Source organism: Esox lucius, chromosome 19 (assembly GCF_011004845.1).
Source record: "Esox lucius isolate fEsoLuc1 chromosome 19, fEsoLuc1.pri, whole genome shotgun sequence".
Taxonomy (NCBI): domain Eukaryota; kingdom Metazoa; phylum Chordata; class Actinopteri; order Esociformes; family Esocidae; genus Esox; species Esox lucius.
In genome coordinates, this window is record NC_047587.1 from 22,575,371 (window position 1) to 22,601,133 (window position 25,763).

The following is a 25,763-nucleotide window of genomic DNA, read 5'->3' on the forward strand; positions in this document are numbered from 1 at the left end:
TCACTGCTGTTAAAACCTCTCGTCCCTATCTAGCACTTTGTTTCACATACCCACACACACCCCATTGGGATGCCAACTCTACATTCTCCCTGAACAGAGGACTTAGTCAGCGTGTGCCATACTTACACCTCCCACCTATTGGGAAGGCTGCAGGCAGCTGATCATCTACTGATACAAGATCCCCCCTTTCTCTATTTGATCGAGACCTTCATATTGAGCATCCAACATTTGTATAGTTCAAATTCAATAACAACGTATAATATTGTTATGACAAGGTTGGAAAATGATAAACTCACTTTTAGGACATGTAGACTCATGTAGCATTTATTAATATTAACATAATATTGGCATTAGGATTATCAAGAGATGGCATATGAAGGTGGTCCAATCATTTTGGAAGTGACCATGTTGTTCAGATGTAAAATGTATACAAACACTGTCTAAATACATCTCTGATAAGAAGTGTGATAAGAAGCAGGATGCCTATGCATGAAATGCACCAGAGGACACAAATCAATCTTCACGTGGAGTCGTTGCAATGAGGCACGGTCAAATTTGCAAATTGGACATTACGAAACTGGAAATGTGAGAAAACCTGGTAAAAATTAAATTACATTCTATTTTGACTACAGATTTCATTAAATAGACATTTCCCTCATAAAATAATTTACGCTTGCCTTAACAATAAAAGTAAATACTATATCTGAGTAGTAACATTTAGATTTATTCAAAAATATTTCTAGAGTTTAGTTTTACTTTCATGTCATTGAATATTCTGTTTGGATCAATTACACAATTTTTTAAAATCCCATTTCGTAACAAAGCACAATATGTACAAATACAAGTGGGGTAAACACTTATTATATCCATTGGTGGATGTCTCTTGTCCATCTTGACAATAAGTTGTCAAGATGGACATAATTACATTAATACATGGTCTAGGGTCAGTATGGTCAACAACACATGTAACCAAGACCAAGATTAGATTATCAGGACTGTTGTTTAGAGAAAAGTATCAAGCCTAAACATACAGTAGATTAAGCAGAGTAGGAGTATGCCACTGGTCCTACAGCCATGCTCCTCATGCCTACAGGATTTCATATTTTGACAAGATAGGATCCGGGGACTAGTCCTGGCAGGCCGTTCCTCTCCACTGTCCACCAGCCGTCAACACCCTGCTCAATGACCACAACCCTCTCCCCTTCAGATATGGAAAGCTCATCCTCACCCTACAGGTGGACAAGGACAAGCCCGGGTTAGTTCAAGTTCTAGTTCAAATATCACAGAAATGTTAACCCACTCATTCTTGGAGTTTGAAAAGTGTATTTTGGGAGCAATACAATTATTTTAAAACAATACTGTCAAGCACTCAAAGTTTTGAGACATCCAACAAACAATAGTAAAACATGGTACAGGCATCATGTACATCTCCTAAACAAGTTTGCATAAACAAAACAGAAAAACAGATGATGGGACAGGTGTTTAGAAAATTCAGAAAAACTGAATGCTATGAAGTGCAAATCATTTAAACCCTGTATTCAATATAAAATAGTACAAAGACAAATTATCAAATGTTGAAACTGAGAAATATGATTGGAAAAATATTTCCTCTTTGAATTTGATGCCAGCAACACGTTTAAAAAAAGCTGGGACAGGGGCAACAAAAGACAAGAAAAGTTGTGCAATGCAAAATAAAAACTGGTGGATCATCTCACAACTAATTAAGTTAATTGGCAACAGGTCAGTAACATGATTGTTACTGACCTGAGAGCATCCCAGAGAGGATGAGTCTTTCAGAAGTAAAGATCCCCCAAGATTCAGAGAATCCGCAGAAATCTCTGTACTTTCGGGACAAGGCCGAAAACCAATATTGGATGGCCGTGATCTTCGGGCTCTCAGGTGGCAGTGGATTAAAAACATCCACTATTTTGTAGTGGAAATCACTGCATGGGCTCAGGAACACTTCTGTCTGTGAACACAGTACCTCACTGCGTCCACAAATGCAAGTTGAAACTCCACCATGCGAAGAAGAAACCAGATATAAACAAGATCCAGAAACGCTACCGCCTTCTCTGGGCCAGAGCTCATTTAATTTAAAATGGACTTTAGTCCTCCAGACTAAAGAGGAGAGGGACCATCCGGCTTGTTATCAGTGCACAGTTCAAAAGCCAGCATCCGTGATCCGTGCACATAGCATGGGTGCCTTTGTAACGAGGACTCGCATGGGAGACGCACGCACTCCCCCCCCGGCATGGTGTTCGGTATGTGTCATCGCGGGGCTTCTAGCCACGCCGCTCCTCCTCCCACGGCACTGTCATGTCTTCTTATTGCACGCACCTGGTGTCCATTCCCTCATTAGGTTGCCTATATTAGTTCCTGTGCTTCTGGGTGTCTTTGTGAGGTATTGTTCTATGTTGGGTGTTGTCCTGGATAGAAACGTGCATGCTTGTTTTGAGCTTGTGCGCTTTGTTTATTTGCGTGCCATTTAAGAAAGAAAATTACAAAGCTACGTTTACCACCTCCCCGCGTTTGGCTCCTTTATTTTCATCACACACCACGACGACACCGTTGTTACAGCCTTGCACATTTGTTAAGGTACAATTAATGCTGAACAATATATACAGGTTTTGGAGAAACATATGCTGCCATCCAGACAGCGTTTCTTTTTTCAGGGAAGGCCTTGCTTATTTCAGCAAAATAATGCCAAACCACATTCTGCACATATTACAACAGCATGCTTCGTAGTAAGAGTCTGGGTGCGAAACTGGCCTGCTCAGTACCCAAATGCTTACAGAGCATTTTTAAAAGAAGAGGTGATGCAACACAGTGGTAAATATGCCCTCGTCCCAACTTTTTTGAAATGTGTTGCTGGCATCAAATTCAAAATGGCCATTTCTCAGTTTCAACATTTGATATGTTGTCTTTGTACTATTGTCAATTAAATATTGGGATAACTGATTTTCACATCAATACATTCTCTTTTTATTTGCATTTTATGCTGCGTTTTATACTACATTGAACATTTTGACTGGACAGGATAAAGATTCTTCCTGGTTTTGTTGTATGACCCAGAGTAAAGTAAGGTATGAGCTTCCGTTTCAGTGTTTATAATGCCAGAGAGCTTTGATACTGTGTGAAAAACAGAACACTCCTAGTGTTTTATATGTTCTGTCACACAGGTGCATTTATTGTAAAAGGGCATTATGTGCTAATTTTGTTATTTTTAGAGTTTCATCTCCTGAGGCCCTGTGTCCACATTTGAGGACACTATGTTTTTTTGTAAAATAAACCCAATGTCAACATACAAGGACATAATTGTTTCCGAAAAGTACTTCCTGTTCCAACACAATGCTTATATATAATAGTTATCAGGTGCTGCTAATCCTTAATAGCTAAGATAAATTAAAAATGCATTATTTATCAAAGCTCAGGCCTTAGGAGGTTAATACAATGTCATCTGCATATTTATTCTTAGTGTAAGCCTTGATCGGCCTTGATCAGGGGTGTAATCCTAGATCAGGGGTATTCAGCTAGATTCTGCTAGATGGTCAGGTGCCAAAACATAGTTACACTGTAACTAAACTATTGTACAGGGCAAATTGACTAAGCTCAATAAGAGACTGAACATAACATTGATTTTATACCTTCACTATACTGACACCATCAAATAACGTCCTTTTATTCAGTACTTAGTAACACTGTTCCTATTAAACCTTTGGTAGAATTCCTGGTGACTTAAGTGTTTTTGGAAGAAAATAATGCAGTTAAATACAGACTTTAGAGATACACCAGTATTCTGACCTGAGCCATATATTCATACAAAGCCTGGTACTCCTCTCTGTCTTCTGGGTTGCTTGAAATGTTGATCTGGTTACATTCAGGAATGGAGGCATAGACATCCAATGTGTCATCTAAGGAAATCGCAGAGGCAAGCAGACTCATCAGTTACTGGGTCAATCATTTCCCTTTCAGATCAACAACACAATTCATCGTTAGGAGCACGGAAAGGGAAAACCCATGATTGTCTCTATGTATTTACCTGAGAAGTAGCAACATAATGAAACATTGGGATTTTATGTTGGAATAATAACGTGGAAAAAACATTACCCCTCTGTCATCAACGTACCGAACTTAAGTTTAACATTTTAGCAGATACTGTACATACCAGTAGATGATGCTATTGGCTGTGAACCATCACTGACGTTGGTTCTGGCACCTGCAGAGTTGCCTTGCAAAAGGTTTGAAAACCTGTAAGTAATAAACAGAGTTGCTTTGCCTCACATAAGGATGTGAACAGCTTGTTTTGAAACTAACGTGTTAAAAATGTGCATCCTTGCAGTGCAAACATGTGAGTGCAGAACCTCTTTATAACTCCTCCAACAAAGCAGGCACTGCCATTGTTGTCTGTAGAGTGTTCCTTCTCATAGTAGCTCTCAAAAACTATGGGCACTGGGAAGAAATCACGGGCATTAAGCAAATCACACTCACAAGGCCTAAGTGTATACAATGCAATGGGTGAACTTGTTTCATCTCATTGCGGACACACATTTTCACCAATATTTAATTATGCTGACACTTAAAAATTCTAAGATAACATTCGGTATTCAACACAAACCAGGAAACAGTACAGTTGGTGTTGTGTATTTACCTGGTGGATTTGAGCCAGTGCTTTTCATCTTAACAAAGCAGTCGTTGTCCGTTGTGATATCACACAGCTCAAGAGTTTCCCTCACATCCTCATAACACTAAATACATTTTGGGCACATTCAGTTTTCATTCAGCATCCATATTTTTTTCATTCAAAATTTCTTATCAGAACTACAAAGCCCTATGTATTTATCTTGCACACTACTATACTGTTCTGTTCGGTTTAGCATGGTAACATGCTAAACCTTTACAAACAACTCACCTCATCATCTTTGACACACTGCATTGAGAGTTGGTTACAGTGGACCCAGATGGCATTCCTTAGAATGTTTATACGATCTTCCTCCAGCAGCTGAAAGGCCTGCAATCCAAAACTGAATTGGATGATGCATCTAGTATATAGAATGTACATCCTTTTTTACAAAGCTATACTGTACAATCTAGCTTTAATCAATTGCAGTGAGTAAGAGAATAATGCCTGAATCTACCTCACACGTTCCCTCATGTGTGCTCTCCCATTCTTGGCGAATTTTGTCTAGTTGTTCAATGTTTGACATGTACTGTTTTTCTGCAGACAAAGTAGAAAATGTGGTATTCACTTACAGTAATGCAACAGTTATTGACTCCTATGTTGGAATCATTTCAATGATTAATTGGATCTTTGTCACAGTGAAGACCTTTAAAAACATATATAAATTGTATGTTGAAAGCCAATCCCAGGTTGACCTAATGAAAGAGGATCCACATTTGATCACCATGGTGTAATATGGTGATGAAGGGGAAACAGAACCAAACAATAAAATCCTGCTATGACTTCTCAGAAATATTGATTTTAGTCACAGAGTGCTATTATTTGGAGTACAGCATCAGTACTTAAAACAGGAACAGCTAGGAGGTCAGACAGCTTAGTATTCCTTACCTGCCTCTACTGCTGCCTCCCTGCACTGCTTAGACTTGTTGTGTACCTGAAAAAGTAAAGTAACAAAAATATAATCACATGAAATACAATGTAGTTTTCTAAGAGTACAGAAATGATCATCCCATTATAATTAGATTTTTTGCTTTAGTTTCAAGTTGAAATTATAGGACAGGAATCAGAAATAACACATATAAATGGAAACATCCTAAGGAACACATGGTTATTGGCAGTGATTTTTAAGAGTTGACTGCTGTTTTCTGGAAGAGGTATTCACATCACAAAAACATAAATACACTACCTAAACTCAATATATAATAAACTCTGAAACATAAAGTTTGGTTTTTCATTACAACACCTTCATGGCTTGTATATTGTACAAAAGGTAAGTTGAGTAATGTTGTTGTAAACATTTATATCCATTCTTAAAATATATCCATCTTAAAAAAAACTGGACAGAGTGGCCACAGAATTTCACCCAGAAGATCAGGCAGCCCAGAGAACCAGCTGTTTGGTTTTGTCGTGGAAGCAAGTAATGAAAGGACATGGTCTGTGAGTTGTAACTGATCCCCAAACAGTTGGGATCCTTTGTGCATGGTCCAAACAGTTGGGATGCTTTGTGCATAGTCCAGTTGGGATCCTTTGTGCATGGTCCAAACATTTGGGATCCTTTGTGCATGGTCCAAACCGTTGGGATCCTTTGTGCATGGTCCACACCGTTGGGATCCTTTGTGCATGGTCCAAACAGTTGGGATCCTTTGTGCATGGTCCAAACAGTTGGGATCCTTTGTGCATGGTCCAAACAGTTGGGATCCTTTGTGCATGGTCCAAACAGTTGGGATCCTTTGTGCATGGTCCAAACAGTTGGGATCCTTTGTGCATGGTCCAAACAATTGGGATCCTTTGTGCGTGGTCCAAACAGTTGGGATCCTTTGTGCGTGGTCCAAACAGTTGGGATCCTTTGTGCATGGTCCAAACACAAGCAATGGGGGACATCAAAAGTCTTCCACAAAGAGATTAGTTGTGAGTCCTTCTGCATTTATTCAGGTTTGCTAACTGTTATTCAATTTTGTTTATGGATTTGCTCTCACATTTTGGCTATTAGCTTCTGGAAGTTTCTAGTTCAGCACACCTTTTCTCTTGTTCTTTGATTTTGTTGAATTATCAATGTCTTTTTTATGTTGGCTTGCTGGTTATGCGATACATAGATGAAGGCATACATTTCAGCATTTAGCACATTCAAAGCAATTTGGAGTTGTTCTTTAAGTGCAGCACAGATTCTCAAAGGCAGTGGATAAGATAAGCTAGTGCCTTTGGTATCCCCATAACCGTGCAAAAAACTATGGAACAGCCCTGGCCTCTGTTCAGTTCTCTTTGTTTATATTAGTGGGGCTATCACTTGACTTCTCCATTTGAGAGATGTATTATGATTTGAAAACATATTTTTGGGCAAGGGGGGGGGGGGGTCTTAGGTCGTTTTTGGCAAGTTTAAGAGCCACACTCTAACGCAATAACATATAACACATTGGAAGTTTCTGGACATATTTTGAGTGGATGAATAAAGTTTGAATCTCACTGATTAACGTCCAACCCAAATATTAGCACATTCAATGCAATACATATCCTGTTATTATTTCTTCATTTCCATTTGTTATTAGTTCTTCAGTTCAAATCCGTACCTAACAACCTACAACAACAACAACAACTGTATGTTATATCTTAAACAAATATTCTCAGGGAGCAGAATGTTAACATTTTACATTTTTGCGTGATCTGCTGCTCGTGTACAGTGTTATGAATATTGTTTCTTTATTTTATATTTGTCGGACCGTGTAAGCAGAGCAGGCCAAGAAGAGCGAATGTCTCTTACTGACTGACATAGGGAGTGAGTGCCTGACTGACTGACCTTGGTAAATAGCATAGTGGTTAGAGACACGGACAGAACAAAAGGTCCCGCATTCACCTCCCGTCACAGTCAAAACAGATTATGCCTCAGGATTTGTTCAGGACAGACAAAAGCTTCTTCGCTGGCTACACAATTCTCTCGTCTTTTCACTTGACGAAAAAGTCAGTTATTGTCACCTATATTGATAGATACTGTATCAATGTCATTCACAAATGGCTAATTAGCTGTCAAAATGGCCAGTGGCAAAAGAGGATTTGTTCAGGACAGACCACAACTTCGCTGGCTACACAATTCTCTCGTCTTTTCACTTGACGAAAAAGTCAGTTATTGTCACCTATATTGATAGATACTGTATCAATGTCATTCACAAATGGCTAATTAGCTGTCAAAATGGCCAGTGGCAAAAGAGGATTTGTTCAGGATAGACAACAACTTCGCTGGCTACAACCTTCTGGAGCTACATTATGTTTCTGGTGGATTTTCAAATTATGGCTTAGGATTTCTTCAGTGTAGACAAACACTTCGCTGGCTACACGATTCTCTCGTCTTTTCACTTGACGAAAAAGTCTGTTATCGTCAACTATATTGATACAGTAGTTATTATAGAAATGTCATTCAAGAATGGCTAATAAGCTGTTAAAATGGCCAGTGGCAAAAGCCATACAGTTCATAGATGCTATTTGTGGAGGAGGAATTCTTAATAAGAAAAGTTACTCAGTTTAACACAATGGTTAATGATGTATAAAGAAATATTCAAACTTGGTGTGATGTTAATACGTGACAAAATAATATAATGTCAAGGGGCTATACTGACAACTGGCAAATGTATAGCACAGTGGCCTAGTAATTAAAGACACAGCTTTTCATCTGGGCAACCCGGGTTTGATCTTGGGAGGGCAACAACCATCAATACTTTTTATTGCGGGCCGGCTGAACTAGGCTTGCCTGGTTTCATGTTTTTGTCTTGCTATATTTTTGCTTATATATTCTTCTTCTTAACTCTCACCACCTAGTAGTTGGGTGTCATGTCACAAGAATAGCATTGTTGAGGATGACGCTGTGTTGTTTGGTGCATTTGACAAATACACCTTGAAACTGAAAACTGAAAATGAAGGCTTATCTCTAAGCCTAGTTCCAATGTATAGATTGTGTAAGAGTTTAGTGATTTACCTTCTCAGCCTGCTTTGTTGAAATTGTGGTCACACTGGCAATCCTCTCAGCAGCTTGCTCTGCTTCATCTGCCTCTCTGCACCTCTGTTCATATGACTTTTTAGACTGGAAGGGAAAGGACATATGTTAATAGGTTTAAAGTACTATGCAATGTATACAGCTAAATGTTTGATGACAGCTATTGTTTTTGATACTATACAGGAAGCTGCTGCAAAATAAGGAACAGAAACTACAATTGAGAACATGAGATACATGTGCAAGCAGGAAGAATGAAGCGTGTTGGCTATATGCGGCTTCTACCACTACATGTAATGATCCTCTGATGAAGTCCTGATAACAAAACCTCAGCTTAATAAAAGGAAATTATGCATTGATCCTGACTTTGCAGTGATTATTTTTAATTAATTAATTACTAAGCAATGCAAAAAGTGCTACTCTATCTTTTGCAATTAAACAAAAGTTGGGCGTGGAGCAGAGCCTCTCTAGAACATGCAGGGAACCTAAAATAAAACAGAGCAGGATTTCCTGAGTTGAGCGTTTTGATGTGTCAGAATTCACACATGGGCATCTACATTTTTTGGCTTATTTCCACTTCAGCTTTAACACCTCTGCTTTTCTGTCCTCAGATTTATTCTTCTATCATAATGCTTATAACATGGCAGTAATGCTTATAACATGGCATAAGCAGTGTGGCCTTCTAATGGTTTGTGTTTTTCGGTTCCTATTGGTTTGCAATTGGTGGTGCACGGTGTTTTGTACAATACAGATTCACTTAACAGAATATAACTTGGACTGGCAAAACACTATAATCAAAAACAATGTGAACCATACTAACCATATTAACTTTCAAAGCATGTCTTAAGGGCCCCAACATCAAGCCCTACCTACAGGAACCATAACTATATAATTTTTGGTTGTGTTTAGTAAGAAATGTGCTCACCTCCATTGTTTTTTTGTGTATAGACACCTTTATCTTCTGAACTTTTTCCATGATGCATTCAAACTGAGACAAAGAAAATTCTACTGTTACTGATTTACACAGAGATCATCAATTACACATAATTTGTGGATTGATCTTATCTAACCATTGATACTTTTCCTTTGTAATCCAAGTATAATAACAATAATAATATAATAATAATATTATAAAAATGTAGATATAAACAAAAATATATTGTATTTTGTCTCATAAATTTGTTGTGCTTTTAAATGCTAAAAAATATAGTGATACAATTTTGATGAACTACACCAAAAATCATACATTGTTTTTTTTATTTGAGTGTAGTGGTAACAAATTGGAATTCAACACAATTCTGGCTGGTGAAACATCAGTCTGAGTGGGTGAATAAAGGTTGAAACGTTTTAGCCAAATGTTAACCATATTTCAAGTTGCAAGGATGAGGTGTGCCCACTGGGTAAATATCCATCCACCCTGGAGGTGGAAACGCCTGAGATACCTTGGTACATGTACTTCCCTCAGGTAGGATGATTTATATTTGGTGGGCAGAATCAAACCTTCCAATGAGGGTGATTCAGACAAAACCTTCCAACATAATAGGGTGATTGTAGTACATGTATTATTTTCAAATTTTCATATTTCACAGTCCTCCAGGTTGTATTGCAGATCAAGACGATACCTGATGATTTCAGCTGCCACTGTGCTGACACCTCCTCCCTCCCCCCTGTTGTCCCTGTCCTTGTCCATCTGGTCATGTTTTTGACCTGGTCTAAATTTAAATAGACTCTGGATTTAGCCCACCTGCTTTTATTAATTATTCCAGTTGGACTCTTAATATTTCACACGGCACAGCCAGAAGATGACTGGTCACCCCTCTGAGCCTGGGTCTTATCTAGGTTTCTTCCTAAATTTCGGCCTTCTTAGAGAATTTTTCCTAGCCACTGAAATTCAACACTACTGTTATTTGCTCCTTGGGGATTAAGGCCGGGTGTTTTTGTAAAAGCACTTTGTGACAACTGCTGTTGTAAAAAGGGCTTTATGAATACATTTAATTGAATTTGATTGATATCTATTTCATATCAAGTTTTTAGTTTTCTATTTTCACATGTTCACATAACACAATCCTTTACATACAAATCAGTTCATTCAATTGAAAATTGATCCACAGTTTGGCAATTAATGTTCTAATCCTCCCAACATTTGTAAGCAATCATTTATCTAAATCAATGCATTTTGGCATGATTTACCAAAGTACAGTGAGGAAAACAAGTATTTGATACACTGCCGATTATGCAGGTTTTCCTACTTACAAAGCATGTAGAAGTCTGTCATTTTTATCATAGGTACACTTCAACTGTGAGAGACAGAATCCAGAAAATCACATTGTATGATTTTTAAATAATTAATTTGCATTTTATTGCACGACATACGTATTTGATCACCAACCAACCAGTAAGAATTCTGGCTCTCACAGACCTGTTAGTTTTTCAAGCCCTCCTGTTCTTCACTCATTACCTGTATTAACTGCACCTGTTTGAACTTGTTACATGTATAAAAGACAGCTGTCCACACACTCAATCAAACAGACACCAACCTCTCCACAATGGCCAAGACCAGAGAGCTGTGTAAGGACATCAGGGATAAAATTGTAGACCTGCACAAGGCTGGGATGGGCTACAGGACAACAGGCAAGCAGCTTGGTGAGAAGGCAACAACTGTTGGCGCAGTTATTAGAAAATGGAAGAAGTTCAAGATGACGATCAATCTCCTTCGCTCTGGGGCTCCATGCAAGATCTCACATCGTGGGGCATCAATGATCATGAGGAAGGTGAGGGATCAGCCCAGAACCACACGGCAGGACCTGGTCAATGACCTGAAGAGAGCTGGGACCACAGTCTCAAAGAAAACCATTAGTAACACACTACGCCATCATGGATTAAAAGATCCGTCTGAAGTTTGCCAGTGACCATCTGGATGATCCAGAGGAGGAATGGGAGAAGATGGTCTGATGAGACAAAAATAGAGCTTTTTGGTCTAAACTCCACTCGCCGTGTTTGGAGGAAGAAGAAGGTTGAGTACAACCCCAAGAACACCATCCCAACCGTTAAGCATGGAGGTGGAAACATCATTCTTTGGGGATGCTTTTCTGCAAAGGGGACAGGACGACTGCACCGTATTGAGGGGAGGATGGATGGGGCCATGTATCGCGAGATCTTGGCCAACAACCTCCTTCCCTCAGTAAGAGCATTGAAGATGGGTTGTGGCTGGGTCTTCCAACATGACAACGACCCGAAACACACAGACAGGGCAACTAAGGAGTGGCTCCGTAAGAAGCATCTCAAGGTCCCGGAGTGGCCTAGCCAGTCTCCAGACCTGAACCCAATAGAAAATCTTTGGAGGGAGCTGAAAGTCTGTATTGCCCAGCGACAACCCTGAAACCTGAAGGATCTGGAGAAGATCTGTATGGAGGAGTGGGCCAAAATCCCTGCTGCAGTGTGTGCAAACCTGGTCAAGAACTACAGGAAACGTATGATCTTTGTAACTGCAAACAAAGGTTTCTGTACCAAATTGTGACGACTGCGACCTCTGCTGGTTCACCTCCCCCTGCAGCGGGCGGGCCCCAGCGGTCGACGTCACCTGCTTTCTGACACCACCGTCTCATCATACATTTCACCTGTGTCTCGTTTGTGCACCTGTTCCTCATCATCGCTGTTTCCCCCGGTATATATGTTCCCTCTGCTCCCCCTGTCTTTGTGTGTAATTGTCTCTTGCCATGTGAAGAGCTGTTCATCGCTTTGTGTTAAGCTCATGCTGATTTCTCTCGCTGGGATATAGATATATTAAACTATCATTCCATCACGCCTTCTCCGGTTCCTCCTTGCTCCTCTCAACCACCGAAGCCGTGACAGAATTACACACCTAAATAAAGACAGCAAGGATATGGAGCCTACGAGAGCCACAGGCGAGGTCGGTGTTGCGGAGGCGGTCCAGGTACATTCAACAATGCTGGCCAGCCTAGGCGCTGCAATGGACAATGTCTTAAAAGCGGTGCAGCGCCTAGAGCTGAGCCAGCAGACCCCCGCAGCACCGGCCGTTTCTCCGCCGCCTCCCCTTACCCAGGGATTTCGACGGGGCGGCGGACCGCTGCCAGGGATTCCTTCTACAGCTGGACATCGCGCTCCAGGCGATGCACCCTGCGCCGACCGAGGCACAGAAGATCACCTCGCTCGTCTCCTGCCTGTCCGGAAAAGCCCTGGAGTGGGCCACCGCCGTCTGGAACACCGAGCAGCCCACCCAGGGCAGCTACGCCGAGTTCACCCGCCGCTTCCGAGCCGTGTTCGACCATCCACACGAAGGAAGAGAGGCGGGTGAACGGCTGTTCCACCTACGGCAGGGGACGAGGTCGGCGCAGGAGTTCGCACTGGAGTTCCGGACCCTGGCAGCGGGATCAGGGTGGAACGAACGGGCTCAAATCGACCACTACCGTTGCAGCCTTCGCGAGGACGTCCGGAGGGAGCTGGCTTGTCGAGACGTGTCCCTCTCCTTCGATCAGCTGGTTGACATGTCCATCCGTCTCGACAACCTGCTGGCTGCCCGAGGACGTCCCGGAAGAGGCCCGTCCGTTCCACCCTGCCAACCTGACACCGCCGTCCCCATGGAATTGGGGACGGCTGCACTGCCGGGCAGATGTCGGGGAGGGCAGGTGCGGAGTGCCTCCAAGGGGCGACGAGGCCGTACTACTGCACCACACCGCACCTCCCTCCCTGAGTCGAGAGGCGACAGGCATGGCACTTCCGCGTCACCCCAGGTAGCACATGCACATTCGCCACTAACCTCTTCCCTCTCTATGTGCACTGTTCCTGTTAGGTTCCCCGGCTTTCCGCTGATTTCCCGGTGTAAGGCGCTGGTAGACTCAGGCGCAGCTGGGAATTTCATGGATAGGTCTTTTGCCCTGCGGTCACGCATACCCCTCCAGGTCCTCGCCACCCCCCTGCCCGTGAGAGCTTTAGACAGCCGGCCACTAGGGTCAGGTCTGGTCACGAGTTGCACTGTTCCCCTCCTCCTGATTACCGACAGCCGACACAGCGAAACCATTTCATTTCACATCATCGACTCACCCACGTTCCCAGTCGTTTTAGGTTTCCCCTGGTTGTCCCTACACGACCCCTTCATCTCCTGGTCTAGTCGACGTCTGTCGGGGTGGTCGCGGAAGTGCCAGGGTAGGTGTTTGGGTGTTTCCGTTGGCTCGACCTCGGTGGAAAGTCCAGACAGTGCGCCCGCCGTGCCCATTCCCCCCGAATACAGGGACTTGGCTACGGTTTTCTCCAAAGCCAAGGCTGCTGTGTTGCCACCACACCGGCTGGGGGATTGTGCGATAGACCTCGTTGATGGAGCCGCACTCCCGAAGGGTCACGTGTATCCACTGTCCCGCACCGAAACGGAGACTATGAACGCCTACGTTACGGAAGCGTTGGAACAGGGCTACATCAGGCCCTCCAAGTCACAGGTCTCCTCGAGTTTCTTTTTTGTGAAAAAGAAGGACGGTGGTTTGCGCCCGTGCATCGATTACCGGGCGCTGAACAAGATCACCATTCCGTTCCGCTACCCTCTCCCTTTGATCTCTGCGGAGGTGGAGAGGATGCACGGGGCCCGCTTTTTCACTAAATTAGACCTCAGGAGTGCCTATAACCTGGTGCGTATCCGGGAAGGAGACGAGTGGAAAACCGCTTTTAGTACCACGTCTGGCCATTACGAGTATTTAGTGATGCCGTACGGGTTGATGAATGCTCCTTCAGTCTTCCAGTCATTCGTCAACGACGTATTCCGGGACTTGTTGTGCGAAGGAGTGGTAGTGTATATTGATGACATCTTGATATTCACTGCCACCCGCGCCAAACATGTCTCGTTAGTGCGCAGAGTGCTGGCTCGACTGCTGGAGCATGACCTGTACGTGAAAGCCGAGAAGTGTCTGTTTTTCCAGTCGTCTGTGTCCTTCCTGGGATATCGCTTTTCCAGCACAGGTGTGGCTATGGAGGAGCCTCACATTGACGCCGTGCGTAATTGGCCGACCCCAACCACGGTTAAGGACGTGCAACGTTTCTTAGGCTTCTCTAATTACTATAGGAGGTTTATCCGGGGCTTTAGCCAGGTCGCGGCTCCGATCACCTCCCTTCTGAAGGGGGGGGCGACCCGGTTGCGGTGGACCGGGGACGCGGAGCGGGCGTTTGTGGAACTGAAACACCGTTTCACCACCGCTCCGGTCCTGGCCCATCCCGACCCGTCGCTCCAGTTCATCGTGGAGGTGGACGCGTCCGATTGTGGGCTCGGTGCCATCCTCTCCCAACGGATGGGGTGTCGTAACACGCTCCGTCCCTGTGCCTTCTTCTCCCAGAAGCTCAGTGCGGCGGAGCGGAACTACGACATTGGTGATCGTGAGCTGCTGGCCGTGGTTCGAGCTCTGTCGGCGTGGAGGCACTGGTTAGAGGGGGCTAAACACCCTTTCCTCGTCTGGACTGACCACCGGACCCTGGAGTACATGCGGGCAGCGAGGAGGCTGACCCCTCGCCAGGCAAGGTGGGCTATGTTCTTCACCCGGTTTGTGTTTACTCTCACCTACAGGCCGGGGAGTAAGAACGTCGGGGCTGACGCGCTGTCCCGCCAGCATGACACGGGGGAGAGGCCAGTGGATGATGCTCCCGTGCTCCCGGAGTCATGCATCGTGGCACCGGTGGTATGGGAACTGGACGCGGACATCGCCGGAGCGCAGCGCGACGAGCCCTCTCCGCCCACATGCCCTGAGGGCCGTACGTATGTGCCGGCGTCTGTCCGCGACCGCCTCATCTACTGGGCGCATACATCTCCCTCCTCCGGTCATCCTGGCATCGGGCCAACAGTGCGCGCCCTGGCCGGTAAGTACTGGTGGCCCACTTTAGCCAAGGACGTGAGGGTATACGTCTCTTCCTGCTCGGTGTGTGCCCAGAGTAAGGCACCCCGGCACCTACCTGTGGGCAAGTTGCACCCCTTGCCCATTCCACAACGACCATGGTCCCACATTTCTGTTGATTTCTTGACGGATCTCCCCCCTTCCCAGGGCCATACCACCATCCTGGTCGTTGTGGATCGGTTCTCGAAGTCCTGCCGCCTCTTGCCTCTGCCCGGCCTTCCTACTGCCCTGCAGACCGCGGAGGCCCTGTTCACACACGTCTTCCGGCACTATGGGGTGCCCGAGGACATCGTGTCTGACCGGGGTCCCCAATTCACGTCTAGGGTGTGGAAGGCATTTATGCAGCACCTGGGGATCTCGGTCAGCCTGACCTCGGGCTACCATCCCCAGTCCAACGGGCAGGTGGAACGGGTCAATCAAGAAGTGGGTAGGTTCCTCCGGTCCTACTGCCAGGACCGGCCGGGGGAGTGGGCAGAGTTTCTGCCGTGGGCAGAATACGCACTGAATTCTCTGCACCACTCCTCCACGGGCGTGACGCCTTTCCAGTGTGTCCTGGGCTACCAGCCGGTCCTGGCGCCGTGGACGCCGAGCCAGACCGGTACCCCTGCGGTGGACGACTGGTTCCGGCGGGCAGCGGGCACATGGGAGGCAGTACAATCCCGCCTCCGGCTCGCTGTCCGCCGTCAAAAGACCTATGCAGACCGCCACCGCGGGGAGGCCCCGGTGTATCGGCCGGGCGACCGGGTCTGGCTCTCGTCCAGGGACCTGCCCCTCCGCCTGCCCTGCCGGAAGCTGGCCCCGCGGTTTGTGGGGCCTTTTAAAGTCCTGAGGAGAGTCAACGAGGTAACATATCGGTTGCGCCTTCCCCCCGACTACCGTATTAACCCCTCGTTTCATGTGTCTCTCCTCAGGCCGGTGGTGGATGGTCCCCTCCAGGGGTGTGAGGTGCGGGAGGTGCCCCCTCCCCCTCTGGACATCGAGGGGGCCCCGGCGTACTCTGTCCGCTCCATCATCGACTCGAGGCGCCGGGCGGGGGGCCTCCAGTACCTCGTGGAGTGGGAGGGGTACGGCCCGGAGGAGCGGAGCTGGGTTCCGGTGAAGGACGTCCTGGCTCCCGTCCTTGTCCGCGACTTCCATCAGCGTCGGCCGGACCGCCCTGCTCCGCGCCCCCCGGGTCGGCCCCGAGGCCGGTGTCGTCGCGCGGCTAGGGCCGCGCGTCAGGGGGGGGGTACTGTGACGACTGCGACCTCTGCTGGTTCACCTCCCCCTGCAGCGGGCGGGCCCCAGCGGTCGACGTCACCTGCTTTCTGACACCACCGTCTCATCATACATTTCACCTGTGTCTCGTTTGTGCACCTGTTCCTCATCATCGCTGTTTCCCCCGGTATATATGTTCCCTCTGCTCCCCCTGTCTTTGTGTGTAATTGTCTCTTGCCATGTGAAGAGCTGTTCATCGCTTTGTGTTAAGCTCATGCTGATTTCTCTCGCTGGGATATAGATATATTAAACTATCATTCCATCACGCCTTCTCCGGTTCCTCCTTGCTCCTCTCAACCACCGAAGCCGTGACACAAATATTAAGTTCTGCTTTTCTGATGTATCAAATACTTATGTCATGCAATAAAATGCAAATCAATTACTTAAAAATCATATTATGTGATTTTCTAGATTTTTGTTTTAGATTCCGTCACACACAGTTGAAGAGTACCTATGATAAAAATTACAGACTGCTTTGTAAGTGGGAAAACCTGCAAGATCGCCAGTGTATCAAATACTTTTCTCCCCACTGTATGTTATTGGTGTAATTGGTGGTGTTAGTACTCCTACTGATTATCAAGTTATATTTTCATAATGGAAGACGCATATTTAAAATCATTAAGCTATAATATTAGTTGATTTGGAATGTGAATCTATATACATGGAAATCAATAAACCAAAACCTTTTTCCTCTGCTCTCTTTGACGCTCCCTGAACTGTTCCATCCTCCTGATCTCTTCTTTTAACATCCCAGAAAGCTGTATGTGTAGGTTCCCGATGTTCTCAATTTCTACAAAACATTAGGTAAGAGAAATGTACAAATGTTGGATACTGCTGATAGATGTTTAACTACAGATGGAAAACTTAAGTCTACTTACGGAATTTCAGTTGGTCAACGGATGCTCTCAAAGTGCTGTGAACAAACATAACTTTGAGGATGTGCAGATTTATTTATTTTACACATTACAGTATCACACCCACCCCTTTCTCTTCCAAAATGTAATGGAGACAAATTAAGGCTCATTACAATACCAGTGTTTAATAGAAATGTTGTTTCACAAGATTTGTATCAGCCCCAGTTTATCATGGCATTAACTAGCTACATAAGTTAACTAGCTAGATAAGGTAGCCAGTTCCTTTTCTGACACTTTTTACACAGATATCTTATTTCGCTTGTGAAATTCAACATAAAGTTCTTAACATCCACAAATGAGAGTGACTGTTAAATAAGTCTGTGGAGCAGCATTTTCATTTGCACCTTTTGATAAGCTTTGCACATCAGCAGCAGATGTGCTGCTGATGTGTGTGTATGGGCAGCTCATTTGTAAAAATGAATGTATGTTAACTGTTGAGGACAGATTTTTCTGAAATAAGAACCCATGTATTCCTTTGATTTTCTTCATCTTGATTTGTACATTAATTGCATAAATGAACAGCAATATGTTTCTGTATGAATTGTTTTCTGGTTATTGATTAGAAACCTGCTTAACTGCTATGCGAAATTCAGTGTAATGAAAGGACTGTGTTAAAGTGGCCCTGATTTTTGCTTTAGACTGTTAATGGATGCCAAGGATAGACAAAGACCTTGGTCGACATGCCCTGTTCATAGACGTGATTGCGGTCCTAAATGAAGGCTCCATATCTTATATATGGCACAGCTACAGGTGAAGTTGCTTGTGTCTCTTGATCCTTCCATTTGGGGCACAGCATAAACAAGTGTTAGTTCAGATCAGGTGGTCTGTTAACTTTGACAGAACTATGGTTGTATGTATCTTGAGCAGAACACATACTTTGGGAACTGACAAGGAGGGTTACAAAAGAGTAAAATAACAATGTGACTTCAGAACAAACCACAGCTTTGTTGTTGACTTATTCTCCGTGCAATTTAATTAAATTAATTAACTGCTGTAAAGTCCTTGCAAAGTTTCTTCAGACTTAATTTTTCCTTGTTTTTTCCTGACAAATTGGACTTTTCCACATTGCGTCACAAATGTGATCTACATCAAATAAATTGAATCATTGATGTAAATATGCCCTAATTTGATTGCATGCAAGAAACTCACCTGATCTCACAGAGACCCCCTGCCTTGCGTGCGATCATCACCAACTCCTTGCCATATCTCTCTTCTGCTGATGCCCTATCCAAATAAAAAACAATTACATTTAATTGTTGCTAGATAAAATTGGCTTAAATAAGAAATTTGCTGCCAACTCATTACCTCATCTTCAAGAGGTCCTCCATGTCTTTGCACATTCGTCTACCTTCACAGAGTCTCTGGATGAGGGCCTCATATCCCACATTACTTGTAAAATCCACTCCCTACAAAAATACAGAATCATTCATTTTTAAAGATTTTACATATACACTCACCTAAACAATTATTAGGAACACCATACTAATACTGTGTTTGACCCCCTTTCACCTTTAGAACTGTCTTAATTCTATGTGGCATTGATTCAACAAGGTGCTGAAAGCATTCTTTAGAAATGTTGTCCCATATTGATAGGATAGCATCTTGCAGTTAATGGAGATTTGTGGGATGCACATCCAGGTCACGAAGCTCCCGTTCCACCACATCGCAAAGATACTCTATTGCAGGGGTGTCAAACCGGTTCCACAGAGGGCCGAGTGTCTGCAGGTTTTTGGTTTTTCCTATAAATTGGTTCCCAGTTCAGACCTACACAACCAGGTGAGGGTAGAAACTAACCAATTAGTGACCTAATTAATCAATCAAGTACAAGGAGAGAGCAAAAACCTGCAGACACTCGGCCCTCCGTGGAACCGGTTTGACACCTCTGCTCTATTGGGTTGAGATCTGGTGACTGTGGGGGCCATTTCAGTACAGTGAACTCATTGTCATGTTCAAGAAACCAATTTGAAATGATTCGAGCTTTGTGACATGGTGCATTATCCTGCTGGAAGTAGCCATCATAGGATGGGTACATGGTGGTCATAAAGGGATGGACATGGTCAGAAACAATGCTCAGGTAGGCCGTGGCATTTAAACGATGCCCAATTGGCACTAAGGGGCCTAAAGTGTGCCAAGAAAACATCCCCCACACCATTACACCACCACCAGCAGCCTGCACAGTGGTAACAAGGCATGATGGATTCATGTTCTCATTCTGTTTACGCCACATTCTGACTCTACCATCTGAATGTCTCAACAGAAATCGAGACTCATCAGACCAGGCAACATTCTTCCAGTCTTCAACTGTCCAATTTTGGTGAGCTCGTGCAAATTGTAGCCTCTTTTTCCTATTTGTAGTGGAGATGAGTGGTACCCGGTGGGGTCTTCTGCTGTTGTAGCCCATCCACCTCAAGGTTGTGCGTGTTGTGGCTTCACAAATGCTTTGCTGCATACCTCGGTTGTAACGAGTGGTTATTTCAGTCAAAGTTGCTCTTCTATCAGCTTGAATCAGTTGGCCCATTCTCCTCTGACCTCTAGCATCAACAAGGCATTTTCGCCCACAGGACTGCCGTATACTGGATGTTTTTCCCTTTTCACACCATTCTTTGTAAACCCTAGAAATGGTTGTCCGTGAAAATCCAAGTAACTGAGCAGATTGTGAAATACTCAGACCGGCCCGTCTGGCACCAACAACCATGCCATGCTCAAAATTGCTTAAATCACCTTTCTTTCCCATTCTGACATTCAGTTTGGAGTTCAGGAGATTGTCTTGACCAGGACCACACCCCTAAATGCATTGAAGCAACTGCCATGTGATTGGTTGATTAGATAATTGCATTAATGAGAAATTTAACAAGTGTTCCTAATAATCCTTTAGGTGAGTGTAATATATACTCCCGTTCAGTCCAGTTTGGGGTCACATAGAAATGTCCTTGTTTTTCAATGAAAAGCAACTTTTTGCTTCTTTAAAATTGATCAGAAATACAGCGTAGACATTTTTGATGTTGTAAATGTCTATTGTATCTGGAAACGGCTGATTGTCAATGGAATATATTTACACTGACATATAGAGGCCCATTATCAGCAACCATCAATCGTGTGTTCCAATGGCACATTATGTTCGCTAATCCAATTTTATCAAACCTTTTGGCCATTATGTTAGCACAGCTGAAATCTGTTGTACTAATTAAAGAAGCAATAAAATCTGAAGTGTGACCAGTGAGAAGGCCTGGTTAGCCAGTGATGAGTAAGAACCCAACTGTGATATCAGGACCACCTATGATCATCTGGTCACAATCCACAATATACATACCCGAGGTACATGTGTACATAACCCAGAAACAGGATCTGTGCTGAATGAATAGCACAATGACTAGACCAAGAACATGTGGTGCTTCCCAGGTCCGGGGAGGTTGTCGAGTGTCACTCAGACAAATGCACTGGATTTCCAACTGCACACATTGTTACATTCTCACTGGAGGCTGGTGCACCAACCCGTGTGCCGAAAAGGTTTTGTGGATTTCCTGGAGCTTGATCTCTCACATCTCCCAGACATAAAAGCAAGGGATGACGCACAGTCTACATAATATTATATTTGTCTGTCTATATTTTGTGTATTTTGTGTGGGTGTATGTGTTAATGAGTGTGAAATTATGCATTAGTATAAGAAAACAAAGGCAAAAAAGAGGCGGTGCAGAAATGATGCTAATAATGACAGTATTCACCCGTGACGTGGTTGACATTAATGACTGATCTGCAAGGGAAAAAAAATAAACATACAAAAATAATCTATAAAACTGTCCGTCTTTAGACTTGCTCTCTATCTTCAGCATCAACATTTGTGAGTTCGATTAACAGGCTCAAAATGGCTAGAAACAGAGAACTTTCTTCTGAACTCGTCAGGCTTTTCTTGTTCTAAAAATTGAAGGCTATTGCAATGCGAGAAATTGCCAAGAAACTTAACATTTCATACAACACTTTATACAAATCCCTTTGCAGAACAGCACAAACTGACCAGAATAGAAAAAGGACTGGATCGGCCCGGTGTACAACTGAGCAAGAGGCAGCTTCATTAAATGGTACTCAAAAAACACCAGTCGCAGCGTCAACATTGAAGAGGGGATTTCAAGAAGCTGGCCTTCTAGGCAGAGTTCTTCCTCTGTCCAGTGTGTGTTCTTTTGCCCATCTTAATCTTGTAATTTTGTTGGCCAGTCTAAAAGCTTTTTCTGCCACACTGTCTGGAAGGCTGTCTAGAACTGTCTAGAACTTCCCAAAGTCGCCTCTTTTTTAATCAGCACAACAGTTTTCAGCTGCGCTAAAATAATTGCAAAAGTTTTTAAGTTGGATTAGCAAAAACGACCATGTCTCATTTGCATAGATGGCAAACTCCACAGTGATGTCCTTGTTATTTGTACAGAAGACATCAAAAGCCTAAACAGTTACGGCTGGGGTGGTGGTAGGTGAAGAAAAATGTCACTGTCTGCTAGAACTGCGGTAGTGTGCAGAAGCAGTCAAGATTATCCCTTATGCTTACATCTTCAATGGGGCTTCAATTAAGGATTGAGATTTTAGGGAAATATGATTGATGCAGTCTTACCGAAAAGGAGGGCGGGATGGTAGCACACATGATCACTACAGCACTAGGACAGGACTTCTTTTGGCATCTTGGATGTTTAAATATCATTAAGCTTTCTTGGAATTGAGATTAGCAGGATTCCTTTGACAGAATACCTCTTTTCATCAGAAAATTAAAAGACCTAGGGATTTCTTTAGCCACATGTTGAAAAAAAAACTTTCTAAACAAGGCAGTTTTGCTATCCAAAGCTGATGCAATCTCAAAATTATTGATTCATTCATATTCAAGATCATCTGAAAAAGAATCATGTAAAGAATTAGTCTACCATTTCACTGCTAATAATATATTTTAAATAAACTGGATTAAGAAGTGCATTCATCAGAACAATTAATAATTAAACAAGTAAAAAACTATTGTAAAACCAAAGATCTGTCTTTTATTCTGGAACCAATCCCTGGCTGAAATAGCAGTTCTACTGTATCTGCTAATCAAGGCTTTGTTTCTGGCCATTTTCAGCCTGTAATCAAACCCACAATTACTGATGCTTCAGATACTGAACTAAAGAAGGCCAATTTTATTTCTTCTTTAATCAGCACAAAAGTTTTTAGCTGTGCTAACATAATTGCAAAAGGTTTATTCTAATGATCACATAGCCTTTTAAAATGATACATTTGGATTAGCAAACACAACGTGCCATTGGAAAACGGGAGTGATGCTGATCATGGGCCTCTGTACATCTGTGTAAATAATCCATTAAAACTCAGCTGTTTCCAGCTACATCAGTCATTTACAACATTAACAGTGTCTACACTATTCCTGATCAATTGTATGTTATTTTATCTAAATGGTAGTATATATTCCACAGAATAACAGCCACAAACAGAATATAGTAAGCAGCAAACCATATGATTCCAATGAACTTCCCAAATTAACAGAAAACCATATTTACCACTTGTGGTCTGTAAGATTGCCTTTGGGTTGCATCATTTATGATTAGTATTATGTGAAGTTCAAAACAAGGACTTCTCATATTTGTATTTGCAATGCTAAATTATTTGACAATATCAAACATTTCAATGCCAAAAGAGAACATACACAGTAAGTGAAAGAATTTCAAGCATTATTTTCAATTTGGAGAAGTTAGAAAGGGATTATTCTATCAAGGCTGCTATCCAAATAAAACAGAAGTGATCTGTAGTTTTGTAGAGTACAGTCATAAGATCAGATAAAAGACACTTAGAAATTAGAGCCTGGTCTGTTTTACAGGAAACTCAGCATAGAGAAAAGATTTTCTGACACTCAGAAAAGATCAAACCAACCAGGAGCATGAGTCACAACTCGGTTCTAACGGTAGTATATAAAAAGAAATACTGGTACATTTCAAAACATACCATTAATGGCACACATGTAAAATGCATTTTTCCACAATAAATACAATTTTAAATATGTTTAATCAATTTAGCATCTGAAATATAGAATCTGTTTAGACATTGTGTTAAATTTTTTTTTTGTGAAACCATAGAACCCAGATTGTTTTAATGTCAGATATACTAAGATTATTTAGTGCTGAAGGAAGCAGTTGTCACAACATTTGCTTTCTGGATCAAGCATTAAATAATGTTGAAGTTTATGCCCACAGCACTGTGTAATGCATTTTTAAAACAACCTAAACCTAATCTTTGCAATGGATATAGTTTAAGCATTAGTAGTTAGTAAGTTAATGTGAACTCACCCAAAAGACATCTTTAAATTGTAAAGTCATCTCAGCAATATATCGAATGTGATATTCTCTGATGGCATTCGGTAAAACATAAAAGGTGGTGTGAGAAAAAAAGGTCAACGACAAGCAAAAATGAGGAAACAGGAAACCCTGAACCAGTACACAGTGCTTGTGGTTCACTAGTTTGAATCATACAAGGAAGAGCTTTGGCATGTCGTCAGCTACCACCAACCGAGTATATTAAAATTAGTAGTCAATTAAGAAATATAGCATTTTAAGGGTTTGATTGTTTTTTTATATAAATACACTGGGGGAAAAAACGTTTGACTACATTTCTTGTAGTGTAATAGTATCTAACGGTTTACCAGAATTGAGAATCAGCAACAAATAAAATAACTGAAAATCATTTCTGGAATTAGCTCACTGTACGTACAATGCACTAGGCTGTTTTTAGCAGAAGGCATTTACTTTCCAAACTGTAACCTGCGTTTACCCAATGATTGTAATTTGAAATTCTGGAAAGACAAACTGTCTGCCTCAACAAACCTTAAATATATAATACCTAAAAGGTCCATACTGTAAATGGCAGGTTTCCATTCGTGTCAGGACATGTCCCCATGTAATTAACAGTCAAATTTAGAGCTGTCTCTGATCGGGATTATTATTTTTAACGATTATTAACGACCATTTTGCACAATATTTACAAAATCATGTTTCCAATCTGAATGAGGGATTTTTACGCCAATGTCTCAAGAAGTACCACGCGAACAATGTCCGTTTCCATCAGTTAGGACGTGCATGGGAGCGTTTGAAAGCTCTGCGGGAAGCTATTGGCATAGATCGTTTATCGAAATGTATTTGCTTCTTAGTTTCAGTATGTTTAAACGTTGTTTTGCACCAATGCACCATGTAATTTCGAAATATTATTGATTAGACCAACACTTTTCAGTCGCTTATTTGTCTCATGAACTCAGATCGAAAAAACAAAGAAAACACTCAAGTGTGTGTAAAATATTTTTACTTATATTGTAAGTTGACTTTTGTCATTTCCATCTATATTTCCTAATTAGAAATTCATGGATAGCAATATCTGTTTTCTCATTGCATATTAACGTTTGAAGATAAAATTAATCGCACTTGAATTACATAACTTAGCTTTGAAACACGTTTTGCTACGTGTAGAAGGCTACTTCAAATAACTTGGCTATAATAATTGCAGCGGAGCGAAATGGGAAACGTCACGACGCGCAGGAAAATGTGTTGCTTTGCAATTGCGTTTTTGTGAAGAGCAATGGTTAATAACGTTGATTTACTCGTAGTTCCAAAAGCCGAATTGCCGGATTCGCACCTAATTTACAATATTAACAATTAAATCGTTAATCACATCTATGTCATAATGACAGCCCTAGCCAAATTTGTATCACAACCCTTATAGTGAGATTGCATTGTATGGATTATGTCTATGGTTCCAATATCAACAACTGCTATTCTACATTTGGTTCAAATGCAGCACAAACTGCAAAATTCTGGATTATGTTACAAGATAAATATAAATACATACATACAATACACTACCGTTCAAATGTTTGGGGTCACTTAGAAATGTCCTTGTTATTCGAAACTGATGATCTCACAACAGTGTATCACTCCTTTCACAGAACAGCGCAAACTGTCTCTAACCAGAACAGAAAGGGAATGGGAGGCCCCGGTGCACAAATGAGCAAGAGGACAAATACATTAGTGTCTAGAAACAGACGC

The 25,763-nt window shown here is 42.7% G+C and overlaps 1 protein-coding gene across 1 annotated transcript; it reads right to left on the reverse strand.

The window, feature by feature from the left end:
* Window positions 1–308: 308 nt before the first annotated feature.
* Window positions 309–24,226, reverse strand: pstpip1a (proline-serine-threonine phosphatase interacting protein 1a). The gene is made up of 15 exons (XM_010896538.4): window positions 24,018–24,226; window positions 19,018–19,118; window positions 18,862–18,936; window positions 17,677–17,711; window positions 17,482–17,588; window positions 9,580–9,642; window positions 8,640–8,744; window positions 5,567–5,612; window positions 5,136–5,215; window positions 4,910–5,008; window positions 4,649–4,745; window positions 4,362–4,449; window positions 4,166–4,248; window positions 3,802–3,911; window positions 309–1,229 (listed from the first exon to the last, which is right to left on the reverse strand). The coding sequence occupies exons 1-15, from the start codon at window positions 24,045–24,047 to the stop codon at window positions 1,098–1,100; spliced, it is 1,251 nt and encodes a 416-aa protein (XP_010894840.1). The 5' UTR covers window positions 24,048–24,226; the 3' UTR covers window positions 309–1,097.
* Window positions 24,227–25,763: the final 1,537 nt, after the last annotated feature.

Excerpts from the sequence above, each read along its gene's own strand:
- pstpip1a (XM_010896538.4), bottom strand. The coding sequence starts at position 24,047 with ATGACTTTACAATTTAAAGATGTCTTTTGG. Across the intron at positions 8,745-9,579 it reads TACACAAAAAAACAATGGAG|TCTAAAAAGTCATATGAACA; the intron begins GTGAGCACATTT and ends TTTCCCTTCCAG. Across the intron at positions 4,450-4,648 it reads CACTGGCTCAAATCCACCAG|TGCCCATAGTTTTTGAGAGC; the intron begins GTAAATACACAA and ends ATTTCTTCCCAG.